The following is a 23,308-nucleotide window of genomic DNA, read 5'->3' on the forward strand; positions in this document are numbered from 1 at the left end:
CTTAACAGTAATATCAAATTTGGAAAAGAAATGCTTTATTTTCAAAATTGGAGTAATAATGGTATAAATGTAGTGTCTGATGTAGTAGTAAATGGATCTTGGGTTGATCAAACCCAAGTTAATAATAGTCTGCAGACTGATAATTTACTTGTTTCTTTTCAGTATCAAAAATTGAAACACGCCTTCCCTCATTTTTGGTTGCATAAACTACGTAATCAAAAAATTGAACATGAAATGAATAGTCAACAGATGTTTGAAGTGTCAAGAAGTAATGTTTCTGATATCCTTAGCAAAAAAGCTAAAATGTATTATACCATTTTAAAAGAAAAGAAGGTTTCAGAACCAAATATGATCATCATTTGGCAACGTAAACTCGACCTGCCTTATACATTTGATTGGGAGTCAGTATTTGCTTTTAAACTGTTGAAAGTGAAACTCAACAAGATAAAACAGTTTCATTTCAAAGTGATAAACAATATTGTACCTTTTAAGGATAATCTATTGAAATGGAAAATTACCACAAATGCACAGTGCAAATTCTGTAATGAAAATGAATCATTAATGCATAATTTGTTATATTGTCCGAGAATAAGAAACATCTGGGCAAGGACCAGTGACCTTATTTTTGAATGTTCAAGAAAAAACATTATCATAGATGAGAAAATCATAGTAATTGGGTATGAAATTTGTGAGAAAGATTATTTCTTTACCAACGCAATAATCAATTTCATGGAATATGCAATTTATAAGGTATATCTCATGGAAAAATACAGAAATCAGCGATTTACTGTATCCTTTATTGTAAAAGAATTCAAATATGAGTTTCTGTTATATTGTAATGATATCTCTAAAAAAAGAAGTATTCGAGAAATCGATGATAAAATCTGATATATACAGAATTTTCATTTGATGTAAATTGAACTATGACTACAATTGTCTTATGCTTGTATTGACTTATGCATGATTCTGAATAATTGATTTGAATAAAGTCCCTCAAATTGAGGACAAAAAAATAAATAAATAAATAAATAAACACTCCTGGGCATGAGGAATTGAATGGGGAAGTATGTATTGAAGACCAATGGCATCAATTTAATCCGTAAAGGCATAATTTACCATTTGCAGATGAAACAAAAACCCAGCATTAGTACTTCAAAATAGTTCTAAAATGTATTAAAGTAAGGGCTAGAAACAACCACTGTAAAAATTTGAATCCGTATAATCGATGTTAAGTGTTGTTAGATACAGAAAATGTGAACAATAGTTATAATAAAAATGTTTCCAGATTAAACCGTCTACAGTTACGGTTTATTGAGAAAAACACTAATATCTCCTCATATTTTAGGCGCGGCGGACATCCAGTCGCTGGTAATCCAGAATGCGTCCGGCATGCAGGCATTCTCTACTTCATTCCCGGTCCACGCATTCTGCCTGCACTGAGAATGCCCTATTGTTACTCCCCTCAGCCTTGTGAATAGAGGCATTCCGTCGTATTCCGAGAATGGGGATTATAAAATCCTCTATTCAAGGCGTCCGGAATGCGTCCGAGAATGCAGACGCGTTACTGAAACCATTCATTCACGAAGAATAATAGCGACCTCGTGCACCTCTACTATTGTCTTTGACCTTCAAAAGAACGACACGCCGCCCTGTTGCATTGTGAGAAAGAAAAGTCGCGCCATATTATACACGTATTTCAGTTTCAGTGTGAAAAAAAAATGAGTAAAAGTGTCTCTGGAAACGGATTTCTAACACAGATTTTGTTTTTGTTTTTTCTGTTTTTTTCTGTTTTTGATTTTTCTGTATATTGGTTAGTTTGTTTTTTACGACATAATACTCATCGCCTAAAGTTGCGTTTCGTACCGCAGTTCGATACATTCGTATTTTTTCTTGCCAGATTGAGACGCCAACCCTATTGCTAGGAGGTACCTACCAGGTATACCGTCAGGTCTCGACACTAGCGGTGGCCCGGGGCCATAAAAAAACGCGCGTCGGGCACCAAAATTTCATATATGAAGATTTTGTTGGACCGATCGGGCCACCAAGAAAAGTCGGATGTTTGCCTTTACTTTTGGAAATGAACAGCGGTAACAATCGACTCCGTAAGATGCTAAAAAAAAATGTCGGATATTTGTTTTTATTTTCGAGAAATGAATAACGGTAATATTCGACTGTGTGTGATACTAAGATAAATGTCAGGTGTTTGCGTATACTTTTGGAAATGAATACAGTAAGATTTAGCTTCCTACGGTGCTAAAATTTATGTCAGATATTTGATTTTGCATTCGGAAATGAATAAAGATAACATTCTGCTCTGGTAGATGCTGAAATAAATGTCGCATGTTTGCTTTGACGTTCAGAAATGAATAATAAAAAAATTCCACTCCGTACGATGATAGAATGAATGCTGGGTGTTTGCTTTTACGTTCGAAAGTAAATAGCAATAACAGGCAGCTCCAGAAGATGCTAAAATAAATGTCGAATGATCCCTTTGACATTCAGAAATGAATAACAATTATATTCAACTCCGTACGACGATGAAATAAATGTCTGATGTTTGCTTTCATGTTTGAATCTGTAGCAATAACATTTACCTCCGAAAAATGCTAAAATAGATGTTGGATATTTGTTTTTAATTTTTGGAAATGAATAACGGTAATATTTGACTTTGTATGATACTAAAACAAATGTCGGATGTTTTCTTATACTTTTGGAAGTGAATGATGGTAAGATTCAGCTCCGTACGGTGCTAAAATTAATGTCAAGTATTTGATTTTGCGTTGGGAAATGAATAAGGATATCATTCGGCTGTGGAAGATGCTAAAATAAATATCGCACGTTTGCTTTGACGTTGGGAAATGAATAATACTGATATTCACCTCCGTACGATGGTAAAATAAATGCCGGATGTTTGCTTTTATGTTCGAAATTGAATAGCAATAACATTCGGCCCTGGAAGATGCTAGAATAAATGTCGAATGATTCCTTTAACGTTCGGAAATGAATAACAATAATACTACTCCTCACGATGATAAAATATGTCTGATACTAGCAATAACATTTGGCTCCGGAAGATGCTAAAATAAATGTCGAATGTTTGCACGTTCGATGAATAACGATGATATTCAACTCCGTACGATGATAAAATAAATATCTGATGTTTGCTTTTATGTTCGAAAGTAAATAGCAATAACATTCGGCTCCGGAAGATGCTAAAATAAATGTCGAATGTTTGCTTTAACGTTCGGAAATGAATAACGATAATATTCAACTCCGTACGATGATAAAATAAATGTCTGCTGTTTGCTTTTATGTTCGAAATTAGATAGCAATAACATTTGGCTCCGGAAGATGCTAAAATAAATGTCGAATGTCTGCTTTAACGTTCGGAAATGAATAACGATATTCAACTCCGTACGATGATAAAATAAATGTCTGATGTTTGCTTTTATGTTCAAAAAGTAAATAGCAATGACATTCGGCTCCAGAAGGTGCTAAAATAAATGTTGTATGTTTCCTTTAACGTTCGGAAATGAATAACAATAATATTCAACCCCGTACGATGATAAAATAAATGTCTGATGTTTGCTTTTGTGTTCGAAAGTAAATAGCAATAAGATTTGGCTCCGGAAGATGCTAAAATAAATATCGCACGTTTGCTTTGACGTTCGGAAATGAATAATAATGATATTCAACTCCATACGATGGTAAAATAGATGCCGGATGTTTGCTTTTATGTTCAAAAGTAAATAGCAATAACATTCGGCCGCGAAAGATGCTAAAATTAATGTTGAATGTTTCCTTTAACGTTCGGAAATGAATAATGGTAATATTTGACTTTATATGATACTAAAATAAATGTCGAAAGTTTTCTTATACTTTTGGAAATGAATAACGGTAAGATTCAGCTCCGTACGGTGCTAAAATTAATGTTGAGTATTTGATTTTGCGTTAGGAAATGAATAAGGATATCATTCGGCTGTGGAAGATGCTGAAATAAATATCACACGTTTGCTTTAACGTTGGGAAATGAATAATAATGATATTCAACTACGTACGATGGTAAAATAGATGCCGGATGTTTGCTTTTATGTTCAAAAGTAAATAGCAATAACATTCGGCCCCGGAAGATGCTAAAATAAATGTCGAATGTTTCCTTTAACTTTCGGAAATGAATAACGATAATATTCAACTCCCTACGATGATAAAATAAATGTCTGATGTTTGCTTTTATGTTCGAAAAGCAAATAGCAATAACATTCGGCTCCGGAAGGTGCTAAGATAAATGTCGAATGTTTCCTTTAAAGGGATCGTACAGTTCTGGTTGAGACATAATTTCAGGTTTCTAACATTTTTTGGTGAGATAATGAGAAACCTCTTATAGAATATGAAAGAGCATGTAATTCTATGAGGAATTCAACATTTATTTGATGACAATTGGTTTCGGAATGGCTGAGATATCCAAAAAAGAGCGATTCTAATTCCTCTCAAACTGGTATGCTCTGTACTATATAATAAGTGTTTTCTTGGTATCTTGCAAAAAGTTAAAAGCCCAATTCTCATCTCCACCAATACTGTACTATCCCTTTAACGTTCGGAAATGAATAACGATAATATTCAACTATTCAATTTCAATTTCAATTTTATTTCCATTTCTATTGAATAAACAGGGAAACTTATATACAATACATTTACAGAACATATTTGTAACAATTTCAAAGAAAACGTACAAGTGGTCACGAGTAACAACAGAATTTCCTTTCTAAGGTATATACATATACATAACACAAAGATTAGAATGGAAAATGGAGGGTCCCACTAAAAAGCAAAGCTTGTAGGGTATGGGACCCTCAGAAAATACGTACCCAAAATCAAAGAAACCAATGTCAACTGACATGAAATTAACTTAGGAAGGAAAAAGAAAGAAAGAGAAAAAAAGGAAAAAGAAGAGAAAAGGGGAAATGAGACTATGGTACAACACACGCCATCGTGGACACAAGCATACTGTACTTCATGATGTAAATGCAATAATAAAACAGTAAAAACGCTCCCTGGTTTGATATTGCGATTGATTGGGTGCATATACCGGTATGAATGCATAGGAATGGATATAAAAAAGAGAAAGAGAATAGACTCACTGTTGTCTGGTACAATAAAAGAAATTTAATTTGGGTGTATATCATAAGATTTCAATAGAAAGAATTTTAATTTGTTCTTAAAAGTATTCAAAGTTTGTGCTGTTACTATGTAACAGCACAATACTTTGGCCCCTCATAGATGAAGGTTTGCTGAGCCAGCAAAGTCCTTAAAAAATGGCAAATGAAATTCATTGGATTACCTTGTAGGATAATTATGAACGGATTGATTTTTGGAAAACATTGATTCAAATATATATGGAAGAGTATTTTTATTGTAATTATACATAAATTGTCCTAAATTAAACAAATACAAATCTTTAATTTTTAATATTTTATTTTCAAAAAATAACGGATCAGTATGAGACAAATATGCAGTATGACATATAATACGCAGTGACTTCTTTTGTAGCAGAAGTAATTTATCCAAAAGAGTTTGATATGTATTTCCCCATACAAGAATACCGTAATTTAAATAAGGCAATATGAGGGATAATATAATGTAAGCAGGGACGACAAAGGAAGACAAAATTTAATCTTGTTGATTATACCAATATTTCGTGAAATAATCTTACATATACTATCAATATGAAATTTCCATGAAAGCTTATTATCAACTGTCATTCCCAAAAATTTGATATAAGAAACATTTTCCAGCGGTGTGCCATCAAAGATAATATCAGCAGGTAGTGCCTCAATGGAGTTGCTGAAAAGCATATATTTTGTTTTTTGAAGATTAAGAGATAATTTATTAGCTTTTATCCATTGAGCAACTTTTTCTAATTCAAAATTTAATGTATTTACAAGGGTAAGAGGATTATCATGCGAAAAAAATAAATTTGAATCATCCGCAAAGTGAATGAAAGAAAGAATATCTGATGATCTACAGAAATCATTTATATAAATAAGAAACAGAAGCGGACCTAATAAACTTCCCTGTGGGACCCCGCATTTAACATTTAACATTTGTGAATTACAACCATTTAAAGAGACATATTGCTTCCTGTTCAAGAGGTAGCTCCTGAACCAGTCCAAGGCCTTCCCACGGACTCCGTAATGATGTAATTTATTAAGTAAAATATCATGATTAATGGTGTCGAAGGCCTTGGAGAAGTCCAGGAACAAACCTATGAGATGTGAAGATTTGTCAATAGCATGTGCTACTTTTTCTACAAAACTCAATAATGCATGTGAGGTGCTATGTTTTTCCCTAAAACCAAACTGAGAATTTGAGAGTATATTATTGAATTTCAAAAAAGTAATAGTTCTTTTATAAAAAAATTTTTCAAGAATTTTGGACAATGTACATAACAAAGAAATTGGTCTATAATTATTAACATCTAATTTGTCACCTTTTTTTAAACAAAGGGATGACTTTTGCTATTTTCATACTTTCAGGAACAATACCATAAAAGAGGGATAAATTGAATATGTGAGCTAAAGGATCCGCAATTGAAGATATTATCCCCTTCAGCAGAAAATTACTGATGTCATCGTGTCCAGCACTTTTTTTGGAATGAAAATCAGAAACAATATTGATTATCTCCTGACTATATGTTGGACTAAGAAACATTGAGTTTAAATTTGGTGGACCTAAAAATTCAGAAAAGTGTTTGTTTGAAGAAGGAATTTTGCTTGCAAGATTTTCCCCAATGGAAGAAAAATGATTATTCAAAATATTACAAAGATAATGAGGATCTTCATAAATTTTATCATCAAATCTAATTTTAGTAATATTCGACTTATTCGATTTACTCGACTTACTCCGTACGATGATAAAATAAATGTCGCATGTTTGCTTTTACGTTCGAAAGTAAATAGCCATAACATGCAGCTCCAGAACATGCTGAAATACATGTCGAATAATTTTCCTATCTGTAATTTGCCCGTTTGCGTCATGGTTGTGAGGGTAGCTCGTTAGCCACGCTGGTCTGTAATTTCATACACAGCCCTGTCGCTTTAAAAACGCTTTGTGATACATTATAGGTCCTGCAGCTAAGATCAGTAACTTGTAATCATTCGTAGTGACGTAGAATGCGTTTGTATTGTGGCAGCAGCACTGATTTTCATATTTTTATTCATATCAGTTCAATTCTATTTGATCCAAATCCGTTTAATTTCACGTGATCGGCATTTGATGACAATTTATGGAACTGTGCAAAAGTATAGGAGACAACATGCTTAGCAGACGATTCCTCCTTTTGATTCCCCTCTCCCTGTCTCATTCCCTTTCAGCTCACTTTGATCTTTCCTCTCCCCAGCCCACCCGACAAAGAAGTTCAGTACAATACAAAAACAAAAACAAAACTAAACTAAAACTAAAACAAACAAACAAACAAAGGAACATGTGCTAGCTGAATAAATGGGAATGATACCTATGCCCCAGCCAGGCCAAGCTTGTGGAAATTTCCATGAAAGCAGAGTGGATCAATCAATAAGTTAGTGTTGCCTGCCAGCAAAGGAATGCGCGTATGCATTCCTTCACACCCCACCCATGTTGTAAACCACGTGTAAACATCAATTAGACAGTCTGGCCTGGGAGTGGGAGTGAGCCAGGGCAGCCAGGGACATGTCTCTAGCACTAGTCTCGAGTAAAAGCCCCTTTTGAGTTCCTGTAAACGTCATATGATACCGGTTTGTCTTTCTTTTCGCCTAAAAAAAAGCATATAGCGAACAAACCTCACCTCCCTGATATCACAAATGTTCTCGTAGCCATGCAAAAGGATTGATTTATCCCTTCTAGGCGAAAACTGAATTAGATGTCCTTTGATAGAAAATTCGAAATCTAGCATGCCTGGATAAAGATAGCCTTTAAACAAGGCGACTCGCTCTGCGTGCCCCCGTATAGCGCGTTTACCCCACAAACCTGTTGGCCGGCGAGTGGAGCGAGCCGCCTTTATCCACTCGTTCAGGGATGTGCACTTTTGTCATTGTTGTTGCTTTATATTCTTTGACAAATTTGCGTACAAATTTGACGCAGAAAATACACACGGCACCAAGGCAAGCCTCGTTAATATTAAGTAGAATAAGAATAGTTACTTAATATTAAGTAACTAGTGGATAAAGGCGGCTCGCTCCACTCGCCGGCCAACAGGTTTGTGGGGTAAACGCGCTATACGGGGGCACGCAGAGCGAGTCGCCTTATTTAAAGGCTAGGATAAAGACTACCTTGGTACCTTCGCAATGTACCAGGCCAGCTAGAGCCACATGTTCGATCGTTGAGAGCTAGCGAAGGAAGCAAAACGGTGAGCTAGTAGCGGCATGTACGTATACAAAATGCACCTCATTGGTGAAAGCGTGGGGCTGATCGAATGCATTCTAGAAGACAAAGGCTGTGAACCCTGGCAAATTAATCCTGTTGGTAGTGTTACCATTAGGTTTTAACAGACAATAGAGAGATTAGACAAAGTCACCCGCATTGTTGATGCATTCTGGAATACCAACGAGTGGATGTCCGTCGTGCCTTGGGCTTTATTGCAAAAATTTTATATGGTAGGATGTTTTGTGATACAACAGACCTACACATATGCATCAAATGTGATATCTTGAAAATTTTTGAAATCACTACTCCCAAAAGGTAAACTGTACCTTTAAACAACTGAAGATTCCATACATAATGGTCTATGGTTCCCTAGAAGCAGGGAGGTGGGAAGAGAAGGAATGGAATCTCACTCCTGCCTTGCCTTTGAGGCCCACTTGGGATTTCACACTCTATAGCCATGTTCATACGTATTTCTAGTCGGAGTAAAAATTTATGGCACGGCAATAAAAATTCAAATTAATGCATATCGTACCACGACCCTTGTGTCCACACGATGGTCGCGGGAAGAAACTCTGACCAATTTATGTGCGAGGGTCGGTGTAACTTCCGGAAGTGGTAGCGCCACGCTCGTTGACCATGCGATTGCACTTTTTTACCAGTGGCATTTGTCTTCTCCATTCTTGTTGATGGAAATTTCTGCATGAGCGCTAGCTTCTTCGTAGCGATCGACTAGGTTAGAATTGCTCTACACGCGCACGTGTAGTTGCAAAATGTCAACATTGCGACTTGACCCAGGAAGTTTTACCTAGGTCGTAATGCATGTAAGTTCATAGATATTCCAAGGGCTTGTCCACACGGGCAATTTACTCCGACCGGCTAGTCGTGGTAGCGAGATACTCCTGAGAAAACTCCTCGTTCGGAGGAAGAGGTCGTGGTAAGTTCCTCCGATCGGAGGAAGTTACCACGACCTTGTTCAGACGGGCACTACTCCGACCTATCCTCCGAAGTTACTCCAACCAAGCTTCCTCCGACCCTTCCTCCGAAGTTACTCCGACCAAAACTGCCTCCGTCTGAACACAGCTTATTACAGTCTGTCCTCAAGTGGGGAAAAAATGGAGAAACACTCCACTTCAGAGAGTAGAACCACTGCAGCTGATGAGCATCAAAGTTACATAAGACCTGCCAGATTGCTCAATGACCTCATGAATCAGATCATTCGTTCCTCTCTTTGAAGTTCCATGCTTCACACTGACACTTTGTAGAAGTCTTGTACAGTATCCAGATTTGACGAGGAAGGAGGGGCAATAACCGGAACACTGCGTGGGTGCATAGTTATTTTTGATCGTCATACCCCCTATGCAGCAACCATTTTTGTATTCACCAGTTCGCAGCGATTCTATTGATGTTCGAATGCAAAAAATCAGCCATGAAACAGCAGATATACGAATTAAAAAAGTATTTTCGAATCAGAAATGTTATGATTGTGAAATAATTTAAGGAAAAAATATGTGTTAAGATGTGCTTACACTGACTATATCAAAGAAAAAAAAAACACATTGTAACCTTTCATTTGATAGTAGTCTCACATGCGCATATTAGTGACACAATCACCAGATAAAAAATGTTAAAAATGTAAAAACAAGAGCAAAATGGGGCTCTGGGAGGTGGGTAGGAAAGCGAGAGGGACGAGTTACTAAGTCGTACTGATCGTGAGAACATCTTGGGTAGGTAGAAGATGATGTAGAAGGCACTATGTTAATAAACTTAGAATGTCAACAGAAAAAAAAAGGAGATTGCTATATAAGGTAAACTTATTTAGGTTTAATATAAAGAAAGACAGATAATGATGATAATTATAAATAGTCTTTTTATAGCGCATTTCCAATAAACTGATCAATGCACTTTTAGATACATCCAAATTTGTCCTATAACAGAGTCAAAAAGAATATAAGATCTTTTTAAAATTCTTTTTGAATATCAAAACCGAGGGTGATGAGCGGAGTTCTTTTGGCAAGGTATTCTATGCAAAGGGTCGTAGACCGCTGCTTGAAATAGAGAACAGACACAACGCGGGTATAGATGTCCACTTCACGATCCCCGATACAAGCGAGAGGAAGAGCATAACATGACACAACACAAGAAACAGTATGAGGTACCATGGACCCTGTGATAGGGTCCGTGGTGGTACATGCTGAGTGTGAATGATTAATGACTCCAACAGGTTTGAAGTCGGTAACTACGCAGACGCAGTTGTGTGATATATTTGGCAGCAGATGTCAATCACGGAAGTTTCCGAGAGTATGCGCGGAAGCACTATAATGTGATTACTTATGAAAACAGCGAACCTTGTTGGTTTTTCTTCCCACCTCACTGCTAGAAGGTACAGCAATATCACTCTCATTTCAACAACTTTTTAAATTATGTATAATAGCTCACTGCATGTTTCTTTTTTGTCTAAACATGTTATGTTTAGTTAAAAGCCTATTAAAACTTTACCAGGAGAATGGTTTGTCACAGAAATAATTCTGACATACAGTGTACTTTGTTTATCTTTGATCTCTTTCAAATTACAGTGTATGTAATTATATGAAAATAATAAAAATGGTAAAACAAAACTATTTTTTTAAAAAGCGGATGGGCGGTTTTGGGTATTTCATGGAGTAATAAGACAGATGGTTTGAGAAGGTTCAGTTGTTGATGGCTTAAATGTGATGATTCTACTGAAGTATATTTATTTCATTCAAATAAACACAATGATTGGTCATTTTATGTAACTGAGACATTCATTCAATCCTGCAAAAAGATAACTTCATCATGTCATTGGGAAAATCAAATCAAATGTTTTCGAAGGAAATGCAAAGAAATAGGCCCAGGCATTTTTTTCCCCCTAACAGCAGAAAAAAATAGGGTGCGGTCAGTATGTGGGTGCAGTTAAAGGACAAGTCCACCTTCATATACATAAGGATTGAGAGAATGCAGCAATATTAGTAGAACACATCAGTGAAAGTTTGAGGAAAATTGGACAATCCGTTCAAAAGCTACAAATATTTTGAATATCTGCGCAGTCACTGCTGGAAGAGAAGACTACTACAGTGTATGATGTCACATGAGTACAATTATATAAGGAAAATAAAAAGAGAATTTCACAAAACTTTACTTTTTGAATAAAGTGCACAGTTCTTTGACTTGCTACTGACGTATGTTAAGGGTAATATTATTCCCCCCGCCTTCTGAAAGAGAGAAGTCGAGTGTTTTTTGGTTATGGGAGAAAAATGGAAATGTGTTGAATTTTCTTAATTCTTTCTTTACTCGTGTGACATCACAAGTTATAGTAGTCTTTTCACCCTGCCGTGAGTAAGCAGAAACTTCACAAATTCATAACTTTTTAACAGATTGTCCGATTTTGCTCAAAGTCTCACTGATGTGTTCTACTAATATTGCTGCATTCACTCAACCCACATGTCTGTGAAGGTGAACTTGTCCTTTAATACACTGTAATTTACGGTACAATAGAGTGATGAGTAACAGCTCATTGTCACACACCCAGCAACAGGTGCATAGTCTCTATCTGGAGAAACAAAATGGAAAGGCTTGGGGTGGAAAAGATCTTTACTGCAAAATTCTGTCATAAAAAATAAATGTGATTTGGGGTGCCTTTATACTTTTTTACCACCTGTCTTAGCAACCACCTGTCCATAGCGACCACCTGTCTTTTTTTTAATATTTTCAGCATTTCGTGTAAAAGTACCCCCACAACGGATTTTCACCAGATTTGGCAGATAGCATCTTAATGCTGATATGATCGTAATTTGTTAAAATGAGCACCCCCCCCCCCCCCCCACTGCCCGAGGGGGAGCAGTCTTGAAGCCTCAGAGTCCTTCATTATTTTTTTTCTTCTTCTGTCGAACCGAAAAAGATACAGCTAAGTTAGTGCTATGAGGGCATTAATGACTGAAATTTCATGTTTGATCATATGGCGGATCCATGCAGGGGTACCCTGATTCGGGGTTAGGCCATGGAGGAGGGGAATTTTCCATATTTTCAGCATCCTCTTGAAAAATCTATGGCGGATTTTCACCAAACTTGGCAGGTAGCATGTTTTTTGGTAATGTACGTGATCTTAATTTGTTAAAATGAGCCCACCCCAACCCCCCCTGCTGAAGGGGGGGGGGGGGGGGTTGAAGCGTCGGCGTCCCTGAACTCTTTTTTTAATCTTCTTCTGTCAAACTGATCAAGATAGAGCTGAGATAGTGCTGTGAAGACATTAAAGCAGAAATTTATAGAGAATCTAGAAATATGACAAGTTTGATATCTATGGAAAGCTAAGAAGCTAGTTAACAAAACTGGATATCTTTTAGACGATGTAACTTTACCCCCAAACTGTTTTTGACATTGAAAAAACACCCAATTTCCATGACTACGTAGCTCCGTTCACTAAAAGAAACATCGGATTTGAGCGACGCCACCAAATGTGTATGAGCTGATTTGCCATACGGCTATATGAGACCCGCTCTGGCAAAACCCGAAACTTCTCGGCAAATGTGATTTCGCGCTACAGCCCGAAAAAGGTCAAAAAATGACCTACCTAAGGGACCAAATTGACATTTTGGTATCACGTTGTAGGGGAAATTTTCTGGTTTCTGATTGATATCAACAACATTTCGAAATACAACTACAAAATGTGGAATTTTGAAGAGAAAAGTGGGATGTCAATCTCAAAAGTTTTCCAAAATCTTACGTCTAAAGACCAAATCGCCTTCGCTTACAACGAAAATGACTGTTCTTTTGGCGATCGTGTCGTAGATATTCTGCGTGGAACCCTGACACATTTGGTACCTACAGAAAGCTCTACCTCTGCTTATTCCAAATATGGTCATGGCATGATGTCATGCTACTCACTTTCATTCATAAATTCATCTGAAACATGCGAAAGTTTATGCAAATCGTCTCCCTGACGCGTAAACATCCTTGTTGCTTACCAAGACACGTGATCGAAATACGTGTTCACGATTTGTCAACTGCGCCGAGGACCCCCTTGTTCACAAGCAACCTACGTGTTATACTATGGGGATCACTGCAGCAGCGGTGCATGCTTGCATGCAACACGTGTATCGTGACTGCTCCTCATCAGCACGGAAATGTTGCAGTTTCCCGCTTTGTTAGACTGTTTTTTTAGCAAGTTGAGGTAGAAATTAGAATTTAAACCAACACACAAGAGAAAAAGAAGGTCACATTTATCTAACAAACCTTCATCATGCCATTTCGAAGAAGAATCAAGCTGAAATCACGGCGTCAAGGAATACCTCTTCACTGCCGATTCTGCTGGTACTGTTGTGCGTACACCTGATCACGGCAATCGCGAATCTTGAGCTGATTACGGTAGGTTTTGTGCTTTTCAAACGTCGTATTTCCGTAAATTTATGGGTGTAAAAATGATTTCCAACCAATTACAGCTCTTTGACTTAGTTATCATCCTTCATGAGTATGTAAGATTACCTCAGCTATACGCAATTCCCCCACAATGATTGATTTGTTGTGTCAATAATAACAGCAAATTGTGGCTGTATGAAGGAACAGCTGATCACGGCAATCGTGAATCTTGAGCTGACGATAGGTTTTGTGCTTTTAAAACTTTGTTTTTCTGTAAATTTATGGGTGTAAAAAATGATTCCAATGAACACAAACAAACAAACAATTTCACGACATGAATATATAGTTTTGGTGGACGATTTATTCTAGATTGACAACAAATTACACACCAATTTCCTGAAAAGTGCACACAGTTTGCCTATAAATACGTAAATCCCACTGGGTTGCATACACATTTAGTGATGTCGCAGATTTGGCACTTTTCGTAGCCACATCGAACTTTTTCCAGTGCTCAAATTCAGTAAAAATAACGATTCTTATATTCAAAGCAGAGACAACTTTATTGCATGATTTATGTCAGAAATTAATCAAAATAACATTAAATGATGGAAAACAGTCAATTTATGTGTGATTATTTCCTATAAATTTCTTTGCTGAAATTTGCTGAAAATCAAGCTTCTTTGCTATCCTCTCCCCATAAACTATACTTACTAATAAAGCACGGTACTATATCTATATCTCTCTCACTTATGGATAAACAACATTTTCTTAACCTTTGTCTTACCCGGACCTCGCCCGTTCCCCCCCCCCCCCCCCCCCCCCCCAGTTTGTTGCCCCGTAGTGGGGTTCTATTACCCCAGGGATGCTACCGCCCACATTTTGTGAAAATCTGTCATAGGTTTTTTTTTTAAAGGAGATCCTGAAAGTTAGTTTTTTTTTTTTATCTTTCTCATTCCCCACCTCCCTTTCCTTCCCCCCCCCCCAAATCAGGGCACATGGATCCACCATTATTAGATAAGATGAAATTTTAGTCATTAAAGTCTTCACAACACTAACTTAGCTGTATTTTTTTTCTGTTCGACAGAAGATTTAAAAAAATCCAGAGTTTAGGCACTCTGAGGCTTCATCCCCCCCCCCCCCTTCGGCGGTGTGTGGGAGGGCTCATTTTAACAAATTAAGATCTTATCACCATAGAGATACTATCTGCCAAGTTTTTTGGTGAAAATCTGTCATAGATTTTTCAAGAACATGCAAAAAATGTGGAAAATCCCCTCTTCCCCCTTCACACCCTCCTATCAGGGCACCCCTGGATCCGTCATAAGCAAACCTGATATTTCAGTAACTAGTGTCTTCGTAGCATAAACGTTGTTCTATTATTTTCTCTTTTTTTTTTTTTGGTTCAACAAAAGATTTTTTTTTTTTTTAATCCAGAGTTTAGGGACTCTGAGGCTTCAACTCTCCTCCTCCCACCCCCCTTCGGTGGTGGTGGAGGGGGGGTGGCGGGGGTGGGGGGCTCGTTCTTACAAATAAAGCTCATATCACCGTAATGATGCTATCTGACAAGTTTGGTGAAAATCTAATGATAAAAAATAATGATAGTGAGACTCTCATAAAACGCATATTTCTACCTAAAAAAGATACTCAAGGCGCTATAGAACAGAGTACATATTGTTTCATGTTACAACAGTAGTGAACTTTGTATCTGTAGTAAACTTTCATGAAGATGCTGAAAATGTAGGAAATCCCCCTCTTCCCCATACCTCCCGATCCGGCACTCCTGAATCCGCCATAATCAAACATGCAATTTCAGTCATTACTGTCTTCATAGCACTAGTTTAGGGACTCCGAGGCTTCAACTACCCTTCCCCCCTCCATGGCCCCCGTGCCCTGCATCCCTGGATCTGCCATTAAAACTTGAACTACTGTCGTCAATGTGTTTATACCACCAACCTAGCTCCATCTTATTCGGTTATAGAATATAAGAAGAATTTTGATAAAAACCATAGTTCTAGGACTTTGAGGTCCCCTCCCCCCTTTTTTTTTCGGGGGAGGGGGTGGCTAATTGAAACAAATTGAGATCCCATTGCCATAATGGTGCTACCTGCTAATTTGGTTGAAAATCTGTCAAGGATCGATAAGAAAATATAAATGGTGGAGGTTCATGCGCAGTTTTGGCATGGAGTTTATCTACTATCTTTATACGCAATATCGCTGAAGTAAATGATTTGCACATTTCCCCACAACGTTTGCACATTTCCCAGCAAAACTGAACTTTTGCACATTTCCCGTTGATGAAATTTGCACATTTCCCGGCATTTGCACATTTCCTGGCAAGACATTTGCACATTTCCCGGCGAGACATTTGCACATTTCCCGGTGTTTGTACATTTCCCGACGTTTGCACATTTCCCGGCTCCACAGGCTGATGTCCAGAACCAAGTTCTGTGATTTCAGCTTTCTTTCAGCATCAAACGTGGAAAAAGTGTGCGAATCGACTTGTCATGGGACATTCCTCTGCGGACTGTCCACAGACATTCCTTGGAGTGTCCTAGGAATCACTCAGGAAGGGCAGAAATGCTTCGAAATATATTGATCATAACCAAACTGCTTAGACGCATCTAGGGTCACACCAGGAATGGTAAAATCTTGAACTCAGACATAAGGATAATTTTCCAACAACATTAGTGAGATATGCCGACTATTTAAAAAAAAAGAAGTGCAAGGTTATAAATTTGACGCCAACTTTCGAGTTTTTCTCATATGACTGCAGGCCATCATGGAGGTCACACCAGCCTTAATTCACCTTGCCTTATTACTTCAAATAATAAGCTGAGAGAGATGCTCAGCTAGCACTGGTCATGGACCAAAAACTATGTATCATTTCCGTGATGACTCAAATTTTTGAAGTTTGAAACAAACCTTAAATTTGTATATATTAGCAGAATTTCTGGATCAGATTTTTTTCTCGACATGTGCTTTTTTCATCGAGAAAACAAGATATTTCATTTGATACTTCTGCTTAAGCATGCCTAAGTGATCAGAATCTTTAAATTTGCTTTTCTCCCTTTTTTATGAAACTGCATCTTCTACCCCTTATTTCAATCATTTTTTTTTTTTTTTTGAATGGGTTGGGATGGTCTGATTGTAGCAAATTAAATAATCTTTCAAGCTTAGAGCTTGGTTCTTAAATCTTTGAGCTAACCAGTAAGTTATAAAAATGACAAATTTGTTTTGATCTAGTTCTACTTTTGTGGGTTTTCTGCCGGGAAGTCATCATAATTGCAATGCAAAAATAACAACAATGTACTATGTAATGGGAACCATTTAAAATCCCGCAAATCAAAATAATTTCTGAAAAGAGCAACAACAACAACAAAAATTCTAGGAGCTCAGGGGGCTGCTTCCTCTTCTTCTTTGTTACTGTTGACAAAGTATCCCCTGCCTTCTGTTTTGCTAACATTTACCTGTTTCTCATCAGAGGAGGAGAGGTTCGGCTGCAGGGCTAGGATGGGCACCTCATTCCCCCCTCCCCTTCCCCCTTCTTTGTCTCTTTGTGTTTCAAAGTCATAATGCGGCATTGATTTTTTTACTATCAACATCCTTTAGCTTGTTGTTTACTCTTTTATATCTTGACCACAAATGTCTGCAGTGGCTTTGCGCTCTTGCAGTTTTAGATCTGCATAGGCACCATGCTGTCCTAAAACTTTCTCGGTATCTTCCACTTTCATTCGCAAAGCTGCCCGCACCACAGAATTCTTTCATGAGCATTTGCGGAAGGGGCGGAAGTGTTACAGAAAGGCAGGGTGTCGGGATGATGTCTTCGTGACAAGTTGCCGGAGGTGTCTGGAAGTCTATTTCCACATCCAAATTTTGGTCCCGGTTAAAATTTAGAAGCGGAAATTTTCTCTCTCCCAAAGGTGCGGAAATGCCTGGACATGTCTAGGAATGAAGACAGTGAATGGAATCTTTCAAGAATATGTGGAGAGGTTGCCAAATGAACGTGGAATGACTAAATGTGCTTTCCGCATTTTGTCCGCACCCTAGTGGATGCCGGGTTTCAAACATCAAGGTATCACAATCTGTCATGAAAAAAAAAAATGATCCCATAAGTGCTTTTTCTCCATTATTTGCCCATTACATGGAAACTTCTAGCATGACTTATGATTCATTTTGACAGAGGAGTACACAAATGTGGTGTTTGTACTACAAGTCCTGTCTTTATGTCTTCAACTCTGTAAGTCCTTTAGCCTTCTTTGTATCATGTGAACTTTGAGTAAAATTTATATCATTGACGGGCTTGTTTGGTGGTTTTTGTCTTGCCTGCACAGCAGAAGTGAGACAAAGGCATCACTTTTCCATCGTCGTCGTTGGCATAGTCTGTTTTGTTGGCGTTTGTCAGCAGTTTGGTGTACTCTTAATTAATAAATTTCCACAACTTTGAGCTATGACCACCAAACTCACATCAAAGGTACATTACCTAAAAATGCAGGTCAAGTTCAAATATGGACAAAGTCCAACTAGGTAGAGACAAAAGGTGAATGAACTTTCCCTGATAAGCACTGTATGTACAGTATTATGGTATACATACTCTCAATAACTCTCTACAGGTGTGAGCTATAACCAACAAACTCACACCACTGGTACATTACCTAAAATTGATGGTCAAGTTTTGATATGACTGAAACCCAACAAGGCCAGAGGTCAAAAAGTAAATGAACTTTTCCCGATGTGCACTGTACTAACAGTATTGTGGTGTACTCTCAAGAACTTTTCACTGCTTTAATCTACACGTGTATGAACCTGAAACTCACACCGCAGGTACAATATCACCTAATGATGCCAGTCAAATTTAAATAGTGGTGAAGTCTGACGAGTTCAAAGGTCAAATGGTCAGTGAACTTTACCTGATATGCACTGTACATACATAATACAAATAGTGCAATGGTACAAGATTTTGCACAAGGTGAAAGATAGAGGCGCTCTATTCTAGGCAAAACCGAGTTAAATAGTGTACCTCATCTTTCACAGAGTGCGAAATCTTGTTCCATTGCACGAGTAAAGACCAAACACTATTTGTTTTATACAACATCTGGAACATCAACAGATGTGGTCCACACAGATTCTTGAATTTAGCACAGAAATGGAACCATTTTCTGTGAAAGACGAATGAATAGCAGCACAATCACATGTACGTATGCGAAGCCAATCGGTTTAAGTTGTTTACGACATAAGTATTTTCTTGTAAACTCGCTTGTAATTGTTTAGTGCGTGTGGCAAGTGTTTGCTTATTGTGTCTTTAGAGCTGTGCAATGGAACAAAAACTTCGTGTCAATCGTGAGTTTAACACGGGAGTCAATGGAAATAGGTGACATCAGCCATGTGCTATCCATTTTTGCTCAAACAATCTTGCACGGCTGACAGCCACGGCATGCGATGGATCTTGTAACTGAATGTCACGTGATGGGCAAATGACTAATCGGATAGCTACATTGGTGGTGTATAATATTGTGTATCAATAAATGTCCACAGCTTTGAGCTATAACCGCTAAATTCAAACCACAGGTATATCACCTTAAGATGGCGGTCAAGTTCAAATATTGGTGATGTTTCACAAGGTCAAAAGGTTGGTAAACGTTACCTGATGAATACTGAAATCATGGTTTTGTGGTGTACTCTCAATAACTATCCACAGCTTTGAGCTATGAAAACAAAGTCACACCACAAGTAGATTGGGTGTCTAGTTCAAGTATTGGTGAATTCAATTCCAATAGGGACAATGAACATTCCATAATAAGCACCATACATTGTACTTGCATTGTTGTGATGTGCTTGCAATATCTTTCCACAGCTTGAGCTATGACTACGAGGCTCACATCACAGGTACATCACCTAAAGAAGCCAATCAAATTGGAATATTGGTGAAGGTGAAGATCAAAGGTTAAATGTTAATAAACTTACATTGAAAATCACTATACTCACACTGCGATATGTAGGCCAGACATTGCCTTGTACTTGTATTGTAATGATGAGTTAGTTGTTTACTTGGAATGACTACCGGTACATTGTATTCATGCAAGTTTTAATGTATGCATCAAACTTGATTTCCAGTTTTAACCTTTATCACACAGCCAGGCAATAGCCATTGCCAGTCACTCATTCTTCTCTCATAATACCAATTCATCTGTCCACTGCTCAGAGGATTGTGTGACTTCATTATTGTTTAACTTTTTTGTTACACATTCTAATTAATAACCGAATCACAACACTCTTATGTTATGTGTTTGGCAGTATGGCAAGACTCCTCTGGTGCTCGCAGTCCAGGCAGACCATATGAGTGTATGCAAAGACCTGATTGATCGTGGGGCGGGAGTCAATGTTCAGGACCACCTGCAAAAGTAAGTCAAGCTTCATGAGTGTGAATGTGCATAGTTTGAATGTCACTAATACACTTCATTTTCCTCAGAACCAATAGCTTGACTATAATAACTCTTGAAAAATATGTCTATGAGCTAATTGCTCTGGACTCAAAATTATGTTCATTTTTATGCCCCGCCATTAAGTGCCACCGGTCCAACCGTCCGTCCTCCCGTAATCAGTTTTTTGGACACCGTAACTTAAAGATCGTTTGAGGTATCCTGATGAAACGTGGCCTACCTGTAGGCCCTATGTACATTGTATGAGTGCACAAAGTTGTTCTTATCAACTCTTGGGTAGCACATGCTCCAGGTCAAATATCAAAGGTCAAGGTCAAATTCTCAAAATGTCTTTATTGCTGAAAGGTATTTTCCTGAAACTTGGTATATACATGTATTACCCAATAAAGATTCTCCAGGGAAAGTGTTATGCCATGGGGTCAAAGATCAAGTGAAAATTCTAGTTTTTTTTTTTTTCATCCTCCATATCTCTGTAATAACTTGAGGAGTCTTCATAAAACTTAGTACATATGCACATCTGTATGACTAGAAGTAGCTGGTCATATGAAGAATGCTTCCCCCTGCCCTTACAGCTTGAGCTATGAACATAACAGCGGGTGATGTTTTCTTTTTTTGTTTAAGTATTTTTGTCAGTGTTTGCAGGTGAGGATGAAGTTTTAAAAGAAAAAAAATCTAAACTTTAAGATTTGTCAAGACTTACAGATTAGGTGATCCAATGTATCCAGAAATAAATGTTTTGATCCCTTACCCGATTCACACGACCCTATCCGATACATGTGCAATTGAGGGTGAATGACTGTGTGATTTTTTTTATAGATTCTCATCAAAGAAAAGGGAATCGAACCTATCATGCTTACAAAATTTATTATAGAAATTATAAGAACAAAGTTACAAAATAAAAATGTTGTACCTTTGAACCTCATTTGCACATCCAAGATGGCATCTGAGAAAAAAAATCTTCACCTTATAAAATTATCCTCTTGACATGCTCTTTCTGTGTGCAACATATAGAGGCAATACACCATGTATTTACTAAAATGCAGAATGACATTTTTTTTTTAACCTTTGACCGTACTTTACACAGCCAAGATTGCATCCGATTAGAAAGTTATTTCATTAAACAATTCATGGGCTAAATGTGTGCAGAATACAAGAGTGATATGGCATGTATTTACGAAGATACAGGATTAAGTAGACTTGACCCTTGACCCTACCTTGCACAGCCAAGATGGTGTCTGAGCAAAAAGTCACTATTTCATGAAATGATCATATATATGGTCTATATATGTGCAAAATAGCCCCTAGTGCAGTCATATCGGTGAGAATTTTGAACAATTTACAATTGCAAATTTTCTCACCTTATGGCACTCTCTCCATCAGGATGATCTATGAAACCCGTTTCTGTCATGTCATTTCAAAGTCTGGTAAATTTACTTTCAGGAAATGTATGGTTTGGTATACTTTTGACTAATATTTCGTATTTGACAAGGACTTAAAGGCCCGAATTCACAATGGTGGTACAAATGAAACCATGGTTTAAACCATAGACAAAAACCATGGAGCACCAATTGGTAGAGGCTACTATGTAATCCCGTGAGATTTTTGTGCCAAAATTGATTTTTTTTTTTTTTGGCTAACTTTGTCAATTTGGGGGTGCTGAATCCAAAAAACTTTGGTTCCATTTTTTCTGACCACGTCTTCAGCCGCCATTTTGAATTTCAAAATGGCCACCATAGCAAACTGTATTTTTATCCATATCTCATTAAGTGAGCATTGTAGAAGCTTCAAATTTGGTGCAAAATGCGTGGTTGTGATGTCAGACACTCTGGTATATCTTTTTCTGATATTGTGGATTTTTTTGATACCATTTGTAGGCTGCCATCTTGAATTTCAAAATGGCGACCATAGCAAACAGTATTTTGAACCATATCTCATACAATGAGCATTGTAGAAGCTTCATATTTGGTGCAAAATGCATCGTTGTGATGTCATACACTATGATATATTATTTTCTGATATTGTGGATTGTTTTGATACAATTACTAGGCTGCCATCTTGAAATTCAAAATGGCCGCCGTAGCGTTTTTACGCATATCTCATGTTGCAATTATTGTAGGAGCATCAAATTTTCAGTAATGCACATGCTTGTGGTGTGTAACGTTCCAGTACAGCTGTTTCCTATTGTAGATCATTAGATAGGCCACCATCTTGAAATTCAAGATGGTGGCCAAAGAAAAACATATATATGTAATACTGTGGTAAGAGCCATAGATGAATTTGCCAAAATTGTCCTAGTTAGACCGAATTCATTTTCAGGTCACGCAGAATGACAGCCATCTCTTAATTCAAAATTGCCGCCATAAATTCAGACTGTAAGGACGAGGTTCCAATGACGTCATCAAGCCATCCTGAGGGGCAAAGACTGCGTAAGGGGGGGGGAGGGGAAGGGTCCCATACCACTTCCCATAAGTGTGGGCAAGCAAGTAAGCGTTACATCCCACATCCCATATTAGCCTAGCGGGTATGTGGTTCGCGTACACGTGATTTGTTTTAACTCTCAGGCAAGACATTATTTGTTGTCATGGAACCTCGTTAATAGTTATTTTTAATCCCAGTCATTATAAAAGCAAGCATTGATGCGATTAAAGGTGAGGTTCAAAAACTTGATACTGCCTCGAGAGAATAAAGACAAACAAGGAAAAGTCTTGCAATGGCAAAAAATGCCATAGTCACCCTACCAGGCATCCCATTCACAGGCGTGTTTGTTGACCACAAAATGAAACAACTCATCAGGGAGCTCATAAGTCAGTTTTCACCTCCGAACAATAGAAGGTAAGCCCTAGCAACCCCCGAAATGCTCATTCAAACACAGCGTCGGCGGTCTCCTCACCGACCAATCAGTGACCAGGATGGCAGGAGAAGCGGCTGGGCATAGCGCACCCCGCCAGCACGCACCAGTCGACTGGGCAGTGTGCGACCTTCACGCTTCGGTTAGCGGCAAGCAGCAAACTGACCAATAAGATCACTTTGGTCATTGTTAGGGGCGGAGCGTATGTGTGGCGCTCACTCCAAATGTTCGAACCAGTTTCTGCTTCGTTGAAACGCCA

The 23,308-nt window shown here is 37.8% G+C and overlaps 1 protein-coding gene across 3 annotated transcripts in view; it reads left to right on the plus strand.

Moving 5' to 3' along the window:
* LOC139725047 (uncharacterized) overlaps positions 1 to 23,308 on the plus strand; it is a 508,769-nt gene that overhangs the window by 158,862 nt on the left and 326,599 nt on the right. For all 3 annotated transcript variants that reach the window (XM_071636133.1, XM_071636134.1, XM_071636135.1), the window contains exon 7: positions 20,056 to 20,162. In XM_071636133.1, coding sequence (XP_071492234.1) covers positions 20,056 to 20,162 — 107 coding nt within the window. The remainder of the gene's footprint in view (positions 1 to 20,055; positions 20,163 to 23,308) is intronic.

The sequence above is a fragment of the Diadema antillarum genome, unplaced genomic scaffold (assembly GCF_040938485.1).
Source record: "Diadema antillarum isolate AM-2024a unplaced genomic scaffold, OU_Dant_1.0 seq00000013_RagTag, whole genome shotgun sequence".
Classification (NCBI taxonomy): domain Eukaryota; kingdom Metazoa; phylum Echinodermata; class Echinoidea; order Diadematoida; family Diadematidae; genus Diadema; species Diadema antillarum.